This window comes from Coregonus clupeaformis, chromosome 6, assembly GCF_020615455.1.
Source record: "Coregonus clupeaformis isolate EN_2021a chromosome 6, ASM2061545v1, whole genome shotgun sequence".
NCBI lineage: Eukaryota > Metazoa > Chordata > Actinopteri > Salmoniformes > Salmonidae > Coregonus > Coregonus clupeaformis.
Window position 1 is genome coordinate 30,591,353 of NC_059197.1, and position 11,638 is coordinate 30,602,990.

The window sequence follows — 11,638 nt, forward strand, 5'->3', positions numbered from 1 at the left end:
GGGTGTTATGGAGGGGTAAGGGGGTGTTATGGAGGGGTAAGGGGGTGTTATGGAGGGGTAAGGGGGGTGTTATGGAGGGGGTAAGGGGGAGGTTATGAAGGGGTGGGGGGAGGTTATGAAGGGGGTATGGGGGGGGTGTTATGGAGGGTGGGGGGGGTGTTATGGAGGGGTGGGGGGGGTTATGGAGGGTGGGGGGGGAGGTTATGAAGGGGTATGGGGGGGTGTTATGGAGGGGTGGGGGGGTGTTATGGAGGGGTAAGGGGGGTGTTATGGAGGGTGGGGGGTGTTATGGAGGGGTAAGGGGAGGTTATGGAGAGGTATGGGGGGTGTTATGGAGGGTTAAGGGGGTGTTATGGAGGGTTAAGGGGGGTGTTATGGAGGGGTAAGGGGGGTGTTATGGAGGGGTAAGGGGAGGTTATGGAGAGGTATGGGGGGGTGTTATGGAGGGGTAAGGGGGGTGTTATGGAGGGGTAAGGGGGGGGTGTTATGGAGGGGTGGGGGGGAGGTTATGAAGGGGTAAGGGGAGGTTATGGAGAGGTATGGGGGGTGTTATGGAGGGTTAAGGGGGGTGTTATGGAGGGGTAAGGGGGGTGTTATGGAGGGGTAAGGGGGGTGTTATGGAGGGGTAAGGGGGTGTTATGGAGGGGTGGGGGGGTTATGGAGGGGTGGGGGGGGAGGTTATGAAGGGGGTATGGGGGGGTGTTATGGAGGGGTAAGGGGGGTTATGAAGGGGTAAGGGGAGGTGTTATGGAGGGGTGGGGGGGGTTGGAGGGGTAAGGGGGGTGTTATGGAGGGGTGGGGGGGGTAAGGGGGGGCGGGGTTCAGCACGAACAGCTGAAAACAAACCTGCCGAACAACAAACGAACCAAAACGTCACAAAATTTCGTCATAATATATGCGCAAACTGTTTCGACTGGGAAGCATGCGACAGAAATAAAAGGTAGGGGGGTGTGCAGTGCTCCAAGTCTCTCTCTCTCAGCTTCTGTCTGAAGTGTCGGTCACTGAAAAGGTCTCAAAAACAAAGCTATCGAAGCTCTCCAGTGTTTTTGTATCGAAGCTCTCCAGTTATATATATATATAAACTGAAAGACACTGGAGAGCTTCGATAGCTTTGTTTTTGCATGTCAGCAATCAAGTACAGTACATACAGCTAACTGTAGGACCATGTTTATCCTTATGTTCTCCTCCAAAAATACAAAAAGTCCACATTTCCTTCCACGTCTTGAATGAGCTGCTCTTCTCTTCTTGACAGTTCTGACAACTTCTCAGCTCGTTCAGTTCAACCAACTCAGCTGGTTCAGTTCAACCAACTCAGCTGGTTCAGTTCAACCAACTCAGCTGGTTCAGTTCAACCAACTCAGCTCGTTCAGTTCAACCAACTCAGCTGGTTCAGTTCAACCAACTCAGCTCGTTCAGTTCAACCAACTCAGCTCGTTCAGTTCAACCAACTCAGTGAAACAGACACACAACAAGCAGTGCTGTTCTAAACCCGTTCCTCTGAGCCAAGAACTAGGTCTGAGTGTACTTTATGCGTGCGTGTGAGTGTACTTTATGCGTGCGTGTGAGTGTACTTTATGCGTGCGTGTGACTGTACTTTATGCGTGCGTGTGAGTGTACTTTATGCGTGCGTGTGAGTGCGTTGGTGTGTGTGTTTGTTCATTGTGCGTGTCTGAGTATGGGCCGGGTGGGGCTGCATGCAGACAGGTCTGTGACCAGTCCTTATGTCTCGAAAGGGTCATGAAACTATGTACAGCTGTTCCCAGATCAGTCCTTAGGTCTGTAGGAGAGTTGAGCCTCATATAGGGCTCACTTGAAGAAGAAGTCAATCTCAAAGTGAGTTCCCTGGTTAAATAGCTGTCCGTAGGTCAGTCGTTAAGAGTTTAGTGGTGCGTACTTCACTAGGATTCACTTCAGCAGGGTTCAGGGGCTATGAGGAGTAGTCACACAGGATAACAGAGGTCAAGGTTTGGAGATGTGAACTTCGCTGGCCCCGGTGCCGTTGGTAGTGGTGGTGATGATGTACTGTGTGGTGGGCTGCTGGGAGGAGGTCTGGGTGTCCAGGTGGGTCTGGGCCGAGCTCTGGGGGCCGCTGGCCTGCTTAGGGTCCAACTCAGACTGGCCCTCCGAAATCACATAGTGGGTCTGGAACAAGATGAGATGGTACAACAGTTAGAATACACAGACCACCACACCACCATACACCACACCACCATACACCACCATACACCACACCACCATACACTACACCACTATACACTACACCACCATACACTACACCACTATACACTACACCACCATACACCACACCACCATACACCACACCACACCACCATACACCACCATACACCACACCACCATACACCACCATACACCACCATACACCACACCACTATACACCACCACCATACACCACACACCACCATACACCACCACCACCATACACCACCACCATACACCACACGACCATACACCACCATACACCACCATACACCACACCACCACCACCATACACCACACACCACACGACCACACACCACCACCACAACATGCAACTCATGTATATACTTGATGAATATGTTATGATCAAGATGAACAATCAACCTGCCTTTCTGAGAGAAGGTAACTGGATGCAGGAGTTTAAAAAAAACAGCGCGTCCCAAATGTCACCCTATTCCCAATGGTGTCTGGTCAACAGTAGTGCACTAGGTAGGGAACAGGGTGACATTTAAAGGAAAACTCCACCCCAGAAACCCTCTTCTGGTGTTTGTGTCATTAGTCCATTGTTCATATAGTGCCAAAATGTTTTGCATGTCAGCAATCAAGTTTTCAACATACAGTGAGGGAAAAAAGTATTTGATCCCCTGCTGATTTTGTATGTTTGCCCACTGACAAAGACATGATCAGTCTATAATTTTAATGGTAGGTTTATTTGAACAAAATCCAGAAAAACGCATGTCAAAAATGTTATAAATTGATTTGCATTTTAATGAGGGAAATAAGTATTTGACCCCTCTGCAAAACATGACTTAGTACTTGGTGGCAAAACCCTTGTTGGCAATCACAGAGGTCAGACGTTTCTTGTAGTTGGCCACCAGGTTTGTACACATCTCAGGAGGGATTTTGTCCCACTCCTCTTTGCAGATCTTCTCCAAGTCATTAAGGTTTCGAGGCTGATGTTTGGCAACTCGAACCTTCAGCTCCCCTCCGCAGATTTTCTATGGGATTAAGGTCTGGAGACTGGCTAGGACTCCAGGACCTTAATGTGCTTCTTCTTGAGCCACTCCTTTGTTGCCTTGGCCGTGTGTTTTGGCTCATTGTCATGCTGGAATACCCATCCACAACCCATTTTCAATGCCCTGGCTGAGGGAAGGAGGTTCTCACCCAAGATTTGACGGTACATGGCCCCGTCCATCGTCCCTTTGATGCGGTGAAGTTGTCCTGTCCCCTTAGCAGAAAAACACCCCCAAAGCATAATGTTTCCACCTCCGTGTTTGACGGTGGGGATGGTGTTCTTGGGGTCATAGGCAGCATTCCTCCTCCTCCAAACACGGCTAGTTGAGTTGATGCCAAAGAGCTATTTTGGTCTCATCTGACCACAACACTTTCACCCAGTTCTCCTCTGAATCATTCAGATGTTCATTGGCAAACTTCAGACGGGCATGTATATGTGCTTTCTTGAGCAGGGGGACCTTGCGGGCGCTGCAGGATTTCAGTCCTTCACGGCGTAGTGTGTTACCAATTGTTTTCTTGGTGACTATGGTCCCAGCTGCCTTGAGATCATTGACAAGATCCTCCCGTGTAGTTCTGGGCTGATTCCTCACCGTTCTCATGATCATTGCAACTCCATGAGGTGAGATCTTGCATGTAGCCCCAGGCCGAGGGAGATTGACAGTTCTTTTGTGTTTCTTCCATTTGCGAATAATCGCACCAACTGTTGTCACCTTCTCACCAAGCTGCTTGTCTACTGGGCTAGTCTCCCTACTGGGCTAGTCTCCCTACTGGGCTAGTCTCCCTACTGGGCTAGTCTCCCTACTGGGCTAGTCTCCCTACTGGGCTAGTCTCCCTACTCCCTACTGGGCTAGTCTCCCTACTGGGCTAGTCTCCCTACTGGGCTAGTCTCCCTACTCCCTACTGGGCTAGTCTCCCTACTGGGCTAGTCTCCCTACTGGGCTAGTCTCCCTACTGGGCTAGTCTCCCTACTGGGCTAGTCTCCCTACTGGGCTAGTCTCCCTACTGGGCTAGTCTCCCTACTGGGCTAGTCTCCCTACTGGGCTAGTCTCCCTACTCCCTACTGGGCTAGTCTCCCTACTGGGCTAGTCTCCTACTCCCTACTGGGCTAGTCTCCCTACTCCCTACTGGGCTAGTCTCCCTACTGGGCTAGTCTCCCTACTCCCTACTGGGCTAGTCTCCCTACTGGGCTAGTCTCCCTACTGGGCTAGTCTCCCTACTGGGCTAGTCTCCCTACTGGGCTAGTCTCCCTACTGGGCTAGTCTCCCTACTGGGCTAGTCTCCCTACTGGGCTAGTCTCCCTACTGGGCTAGTCTCCCTACTGGGCTAGTCTCCCTACTGGGCTAGTCTCCCTACTGGGCTAGTCTCCCTACTCCCTACTGGGCTAGTCTCCCTACTGGGCTAGTCTCCCTACTCCCCTACTGGGCTAGTCTCCCTACTCCCTACTGGGCTAGTCTCCCTACTGGGCTAGTCTCCCTACTGGGCTAGTCTCCCTACTGGGCTAGTCTCCCTACTGGGCTAGTCTCCCTACTGGGCTAGTCTCCCTACTGGGCTAGTCTCCCTACTCCCTACTGGGCTAGTCTCCCTACTGGGCTAGTCTCCCTACTCCCTACTGGGCTAGTCTCCCTACTGGGCTAGTCTCCCTACTGGGCTAGTCTCCCTACTGGGCTAGTCTCCCTACTGGGCTAGTCTCCCTACTGGGCTAGTCTCCCTACTCCCTACTGGGCTAGTCTCCCTACTCCCTACTGGGCTAGTCTCCCTACTGGGCTAGTCTCCCTACTGGGCTAGTCTCCCTACTGGGCTAGTCTCCCTACTGGGCTAGTCTCCCTACTGGGCTAGTCTCCCTACTCCCTACTGGGCTAGTCTCCCTACTCCCTACTGGGCTAGTCTCCCTACTGGGCTAGTCTCCCTACTGGGCTAGTCTCCCTACTCCCTACTGGGCTAGTCTCCCTACTGGGCTAGTCTCCCTACTGGGCTAGTCTCCCTACTGGGCTAGTCTCCCTACTGGGCTAGTCTCCCTACTGGGCTAGTCTCCCTACTGGGCTAGTCTCCCTACTCCCTACTGGGCTAGTCTCCCTACTGGGCTAGTCTCCCTACTGGGCTAGTCTCCCTACTCCCTACTGGGCTAGTCTCCCTACTGGGCTAGTCTCCCTACTCCCTACTGGGCTAGTCTCCCTACTGGGCTAGTCTCCCTACTGGGCTAGTCTCCCTACTGGGCTAGTCTCCCTACTCCCTACTGGGCTAGTCTCCCTACTGGGCTAGTCTCCCTACTCCCTACTGGGCTAGTCTCCCTACTCCCTACTGGGCTAGTCTCCCTACTGGGCTAGTCTCCCTACTCCCTACTGGGCTAGTCTCCCTACTGGGCTAGTCTCCCTACTGGGCTAGTCTCCCTACTCCCTACTGGGCTAGTCTCCCTACTCCCTACTGGGCTAGTCTCCCTACTGGGCTAGTCTCCCTACTGGGCTAGTCTCCCTACTGGGCTAGTCTCCCTACTGGGCTAGTCTCCCTACTGGGCTAGTCTCCCTACTGGGCTAGTCTCCCTACTCCCTACTGGGCTAGTCTCCCTACTGGGCTAGTCTCCCTACTCCCTACTGGGCTAGTCTCCCTACTCCCTACTGGGCTAGTCTCCCTACTGGGCTAGTCTCCCTACTCCCTACTGGGCTAGTCTCCCTACTGGGCTAGTCTCCCTACTGGGCTAGTCTCCCTACTGGGCTAGTCTCCCTACTGGGCTAGTCTCCCTACTGGGCTAGTCTCCCTACTGGGCTAGTCTCCCTACTGGGCTAGTCTCCCTACTGGGCTAGTCTCCCTACTGGGCTAGTCTCCCTACTGGGCTAGTCTCCCTACTGGGCTAGTCTCCCTACTCCCTACTGGGCTAGTCTCCCTACTGGGCTAGTCTCCCTACTCCCTACTGGGCTAGTCTCCCTACTCCCTACTGGGCTAGTCTCCCTACTGGGCTAGTCTCCCTACTGGGCTAGTCTCCCTACTGGGCTAGTCTCCCTACTGGGCTAGTCTCCCTACTGGGCTAGTCTCCCTACTGGGCTAGTCTCCCTACTCCCTACTGGGCTAGTCTCCCTACTGGGCTAGTCTCCCTACTCCCTACTGGGCTAGTCTCCCTACTGGGCTAGTCTCCCTACTGGGCTAGTCTCCCTACTGGGCTAGTCTCCCTACTGGGCTAGTCTCCCTACTGGGCTAGTCTCCTACTCCCTACTGGGCTAGTCTCCCTACTCCCTACTGGGCTAGTCTCCCTACTGGGCTAGTCTCCCTACTGGGCTAGTCTCCCTACTGGGCTAGTCTCCCTACTGGGCTAGTCTCCCTACTGGGCTAGTCTCCCTACTCCCTACTGGGCTAGTCTCCCTACTCCCTACTGGGCTTGTCTCCCTACTGGGCTAGTCTCCCTACTGGGCTAGTCTCCCTACTCCCCTACTGGGCTAGTCTCCCTACTGGGCTAGTCTCCCTACTGGGCTAGTCTCCCTACTGGGCTAGTCTCCCTACTGGGCTAGTCTCCCTACTGGGCTAGTCTCCCTACTGGGCTAGTCTCCCTACTCCCTACTGGGCTAGTCTCCCTACTGGGCTAGTCTCCCTACTGGGCTAGTCTCCCTACTCCCTACTGGGCTAGTCTCCCTACTGGGCTAGTCTCCCTACTGGGCTAGTCTCCCTACTGGGCTAGTCTCCCTACTGGGCTAGTCTCCCTACTGGGCTAGTCTCCCTACTGGGCTAGTCTCCCTACTGGGCTAGTCTCCCTACTGGGCTAGTCTCCCTACTGGGCTAGTCTCCCTACTGGGCTAGTCTCCCTACTGGGCTAGTCTCCCTACTGGGCTAGTCTCCCTACTGGGCTAGTCTCCCTACTGGGCTAGTCTCCCTACTGGGCTAGTCTCCCTACTGGGCTAGTCTCCTACTGGGCTAGTCTCCCTACTGGGCTAGTCTCCCTACTGGGCTAGTCTCCCTACTGGGCTAGTCTCCCTACTCCCTACTGGGCTAGTCTCCCTACTGGGCTAGTCTCCCTACTGGGCTAGTCTCCCTACTCCCTACTGGGCTAGTCTCCCTACTGGGCTAGTCTCCCTACTGGGCTAGTCTCCCTACTGGGCTAGTCTCCCTACTGGGCTAGTCTCCCTACTGGGCTAGTCTCCTACCCTACTGGGCTAGTCTCCCTACTGGGCTAGTCTCCCTACTCCCCTACTGGGCTAGTCTCCCTACTGGGCTAGTCTCCCTACTCCCTACTGGGCTAGTCTCCCTACTGGGCTAGTCTCCCTACTCCCTACTGGGCTAGTCTCCTACTCCCTACTGGGCTAGTCTCCCTACTGGGCTAGTCTCCCTACTGGGCTAGTCTCCCTACTGGGCTAGTCTCCCTACTGGGCTAGTCTCCCTACTGGGCTAGTCTCCCTACTGGGCTAGTCTCCCTACTGGGCTAGTCTCCCTACTGGGCTAGTCTCCCTACTGGGCTAGTCTCCCTACTGGGCTAGTCTCCCTACTGGGCTAGTCTCCCTACTGGGCTAGTCTCCCTACTCCCTACTGGGCTAGTCTCCCTACTGGGCTAGTCTCCCTACTGGGCTAGTCTCCTACTCCCTACTGGGCTAGTCTCCCTACTGGGCTAGTCTCCCTACTCCCTACTGGGCTAGTCTCCCTACTGGGCTAGTCTCCCTACTGGGCTAGTCTCCCTACTGGGCTAGTCTCCCTACTCCCTACTGGGCTAGTCTCCCTACTGGGCTAGTCTCCCTACTGGGCTAGTCTCCCTACTGGGCTAGTCTCCCTACTGGGCTAGTCTCCCTACTGGGCTAGTCTCCCTACTGGGCTAGTCTCCCTACTGGGCTAGTCTCCCTACTGGGCTAGTCTCCCTACTGGGCTAGTCTCCCTACTGGGCTAGTCTCCCTACTCCCTACTGGGCTAGTCTCCCTACTGGGCTAGTCTCCCTACTGGGCTAGTCTCCCTACTGGGCTAGTCTCCCTACTGGGCTAGTCTCCCTACTGGGCTAGTCTCCCTACTGGGCTAGTCTCCCTACTGGGCTAGTCTCCCTACTCCCTACAGCTACATGAAGTATACCCACTGAGAAGCACACAGTTTATTGTTAACCAAGAGAAGAGGCAACTTGCTAGACTCTCTCTACTAACTCACCGTCTTGACCCCAGCACTGTTGACCCCTGTGACAGGAGTGCTGGCCTCAGCAATCACGTACTGGGTATGAGGCAACGTCATCATCTGAATCTCAGAGGCTGGAGAGAGAGTGAGAGAGCGAGAGAGCGAGAGAGCGAGAGAGCGAGAGAGAGATGGAGCAGACAGTCAGTCAGTATAATGTCTCTGTCGGTTCAACATACTGGTAGGCTGCGGTCATAATCTCTAACCATTTCTCTCCCGATGTGTGCCCTCATTCACTCCGTCTCATTTAATAAGAAGGGACATTCCCTCGATCTCAACTTGGACTTAATAGGAAGGGACATTCCCTCGATCTCAACTTGGATTTAATAGGAAGCGACATTCCCTAAAGCTCAACATGGATTTCATACAATGGGACATTCCCTCGAGCTCAACTTGGATTTAATAAGAAGGGACATTCCCTCGATCTCAACTTGGACTTAATAGGAAGCGACATTCCCTAAAGCTCAACATGGATTTCATACAATGGGACATTCCCTCGAGCTCAACTTGGATTTAATAGGAAGGGATATTCCTTAGAACTCAACTTGGATTTAATAGGAAGGGACATTCCCTCGAGCTCAACTTGGATTTAATAGGAAGGGACATTCCCTCGAGCTCAACTTGGATTTAATAGGAAGGGATATTCCCTACAGCTCAACTTGGATTTAATAGGAAGGGACATTCCCTAAAGCTCAACATGGATTTCATACAATGGGACATTCCCTCGAGCTCAACTTGGATTTAATAGGAAGGGATATTCCTTAGAACTCAACTTGGATTTAATAGGAAGGGACATTCCCTACAGCTCAACTTGTGTAAACTTCCTCTAACCCTAACCCAATCCAATGCTTTTAAATCCATTAGTGGGAGTGAGCAAAGGCATGCTATGAAAAAAAATCTTATTCTAAAATGGATTAAATAAAAAAAATCCTCATCCATCTACACACAATACCCCATAATGACAAAGCAAGAAAGAAAACAGAAATACCTTATTTATATAAGTATTCAGACCCTTTGCTATGAGACTCAAAATTGAGCTTAGATGCATCCTGTATCCATTGATCATCCTTGAGATGTTTGGAACCACCAAGACTATTCCTAGAGCTGACCGTCCGGCCAAACTGAGCAATCGGGGGAGAAAGGCCTTGGTCAGGGAGGTGACCAAGAACCCGATGGTCAGCTCTAGAGTTCCTCTGTAGAGATGGGAGAACCTTCTAGAAGGACAACCATCTCTGCAGCACTCCACCAATTAGGCCTTTATGGTAGAGTGGCCAGACAGAAGCCACTCCTCAGTAAAAGGTACATGACAGCCCACTTGGAGTTTGCTAAAAGGCACCTAAAGGACTCTCAGACTATGAGAAACAAGATTCTCTGGTCTGATGAAACCAAGATTGAATTATTTGGCCTGAATGCCAAGCGTCACGTCTGGAGGAAACCTGGCACCATCCCTACGGTGAAGCATGGTGTTGGCAGCATCATGCTGTGGAGATGTTTTTCAGCGGCAGGGACTGGGAGACTAGTCAGGATCGAGGCAAAGATCAATGGAGCAAAGTACAGAGAGATCCTTGATAAAAATCTGCTCCAGAACGATCAGGACATCAGACTAAGGTGAAGGATCACCTTCAAAACGGGACAACGACCCTAAGCACACAGCCAAGACAACGCAGGAGTGGCTTCGGGACATGTCTCTGAATGTCCTTGAGTGGCCCAGCCAGAGCCCGGACTTGAACCCGATCTAACATCTCTGGAGAGACCTGAAAATAGCTGTGCAGCGACGCTCCCCGTCCAACCTGACAGAGCTTAAGAGGATCTGCAGAGAAGAATGGGAGAAACTCCCCAAATACAGGTGTGCCAAGCTTGTAGTGTCATACCCAAGAAGACTTGAGGCTGTAACCGCTGCCAAAGGTGTTACAACAACGTACTGAGTAAAGGGTCTGAATACTTATGTAAATTTCATTTCAAATTTTTTTTTATAAATATGCAAACATTTCTAAAAACCTGTTTTTGCTTTGTCATTATGGGATATTGTGTGTAGATTGATGAGGGGAAAAAAACAATTGAATCCATTTTAGAATAAGGCTGTAATGTAACAAAATGTGGAAAAAGTCAAGGGGTCTGAATACTTTCCGAAGCACTGTATATCATATGTTATAGCAATCTGGTGCATGCAGAGCCCAGCCCAAGCCAGGCAAAGGTACTCACGGTATCCTCGGTAGTTCCAGTTGCCGGGGATGTAGGCGTGTTGCACAGAGCCCTGCTGATTGGATGACGTCTGGAGGGCGTGACTCTGGGCCAGGGTCACGGGGGTCAGCTGGGCGGGGCTTAACTCCTGGGCCACCTGGGAGGAGGGGCTTAGAGGCTGACCCTGCAGGAACAACAGAGGACGATTGGTTGATAGTTGGATTGATGGATTGATACTGACCTTGTTGAACGTACTGACTAAGTAGATCTGGATAAGAGCGTCTGCTGAATGACCAAAATGTAAAAGTAATATTTGCTTTAAAACATAGAGTACAGTAATGAGTTAGTACTCCTAGTAGTAAGGAGTTAGTACCCCTAGTAGTAAGGAGTTAGTACCCCTAGTAGTAAGGAGTTAGTACCCCTAGTAGTAAGGAGTTAGTACACCTAGTAGTAAGGAGTTAGTACCCCTAGTAGTAAGGAGTTAGTACCACTAGTAAGGAGTTAGTACCCCTAGTAGTAAGGAGTTAGTACCCCTAGTAGTAAGGAGTTAGTACCCCTAGTAGTAAGGAGTTAGTACCCCTAGTAGTAAGGAGTTAGTACACCTAGTAGTAAGGAGTTAGTACCCCTAGTAGTAAGGAGTTAGTACCCCTAGTAGTAAGGAGTTAGTACCCCTAGTAGTAAGGAGTTAGTACCCCTAGTAGTAAGGAGTTAGTACCCCTAGTAGTAAGGAGTTAGTACCCCTAGTAGTAAGGAGTTAGTACCCCTAGTAGTAAGGAGTTAGTACCCCTAGTAGTAAGGAGTTAGTACCCCTAGTAGTAAGGAGTTAGTACCCCTAGTAGTAAGGAGTTAGTACCCCTAGTAGTAAGGAGTTAGTAGCACTAGTAGTAAGGAGTTAGTAGCACTAGTAGTAAGGAGTTAGTACCCCTAGTAGTAAGGAGTTAGTACACCTAGTAGTAAGGAGTTAGAACCACTAGTAAGGAGTTAGTACCCCTAGTAGTAAGGAGTTAGTACCCCTAGTAGTAAGGAGTTAGTACCCCTAGTAGTAAGGAGTTAGTACCCCTAGTAGTAAGGAGTTAGTACCCCTAGTAGTAAGGAGTTA

At 51.5% G+C, this 11,638-nt stretch overlaps 1 protein-coding gene across 2 annotated transcripts in view; it reads right to left on the minus strand.

The window, feature by feature from the left end:
• Positions 1–803: 803 nt before the first annotated feature.
• The window catches only part of prdm10 (PR domain containing 10), a 60,588-nt gene continuing 49,753 nt past the window's right edge, over positions 804–11,638 (minus strand). For both annotated transcript variants that reach the window (XM_041878198.2, XM_041878199.2), the window contains exons 22-24: positions 10,561–10,723; positions 8,338–8,435; positions 804–2,142 (exon numbers count right to left, since the gene is read on the minus strand). In XM_041878198.2, the coding sequence (XP_041734132.1) occupies positions 1,960–2,142; positions 8,338–8,435; positions 10,561–10,723 (444 nt within the window). In that variant the 3' untranslated portion in view covers positions 804–1,959. The remainder of the gene's footprint in view (positions 2,143–8,337; positions 8,436–10,560; positions 10,724–11,638) is intronic.